General features: G+C 52.1%; 1 protein-coding gene across 1 annotated transcript in view; it reads left to right on the top strand.

The window, feature by feature from the left end:
* Positions 1–804, top strand: part of LOC119587816 (histone acetyltransferase KAT6A-like) — a gene marked incomplete at its 5' end in the record, with an annotated part of 75251 nt that extends 74447 nt beyond the window's left edge. The window contains 1 exon segment of the mRNA XM_037936515.1: positions 1–804. Within this exon segment, the coding sequence (XP_037792443.1) occupies positions 1–637 (637 nt within the window).
* Between the last annotated feature and the right edge of the window lie 104 nt (positions 805–908).

The raw sequence follows: 908 nt of genomic DNA, 5'->3' as shown, positions 1-908 counted from the left end.
CATTATTACGCAGTCTACGTCTCAGATCATCCCAGCCATAGGTGTTGTATCCCTACCACATACTCAACCACATCAAGCCCCAACAAAACACCAACCTTCAAAACAGAGACATATTCAGCCAAAACCACCAGCACAACCCCAGGTCCAGATCTCATCTGCAGGATCTCGACCACCTTCAAATCTAGGAACTCAGTTATCACCACAGTCTGCAATGGCTGCTATGCATGCCTCGAGTCAGGCTCATATGATGTCGCAGCGGATGGTTGCCTGGGACACCACACCCGCCTTCAGGCCTGAGTCAGCACCACCCAATGTCCCACCATCCTCATGCTGCACATCCTCCACACCCTCCACGCACACCACACGTAACACATTCACACTCTCAAATGCAGAATTTCACTCATCATCCAAATTACATGATGGGACCACACCAGCAGATGTTGGGTCACCACACTTCCATGAGTTACTTGGCCCAGCCAACTGTAACGACTTATGCCCAAGCTCACACTCCTGCTCACTCCTCATCTTACATGACTTCTGTTATCCAGTCCCGCATGGGCGGCCCTCAGCAACCTCCCAGTCAAAATGCCTCGTCCTCTTCTACCTCCAGTACTCAACGTGCAACACATGGGGCTAGCTCTTCTGGTGTATGTGGGCCATCACCCAGCAATTATCACTTCCTCAACTCCAGTCCCCCTGGGCCATCCCCAACGCCAACACCCATGGGGAGTGGCCAACATCATGCTGGAGGAGTACAAGCAAGTGCATCATCATGTAGTATAGCACGGTTACAGCAACTCACAAATGGGATAATGGATATTGTTCCTCAACCGCCCTGTGCAGGTGTGACGCCTCCACCCTCTCACACTGTCACTCCTCCTCCATCTCACACAGTAACCCCGCCTCCT

Source organism: Penaeus monodon, chromosome 23 (assembly GCF_015228065.2).
Source record: "Penaeus monodon isolate SGIC_2016 chromosome 23, NSTDA_Pmon_1, whole genome shotgun sequence".
Lineage (NCBI taxonomy): Eukaryota > Metazoa > Arthropoda > Malacostraca > Decapoda > Penaeidae > Penaeus > Penaeus monodon.
This window is presented reverse-complemented; position numbering and strand designations above follow the sequence as displayed.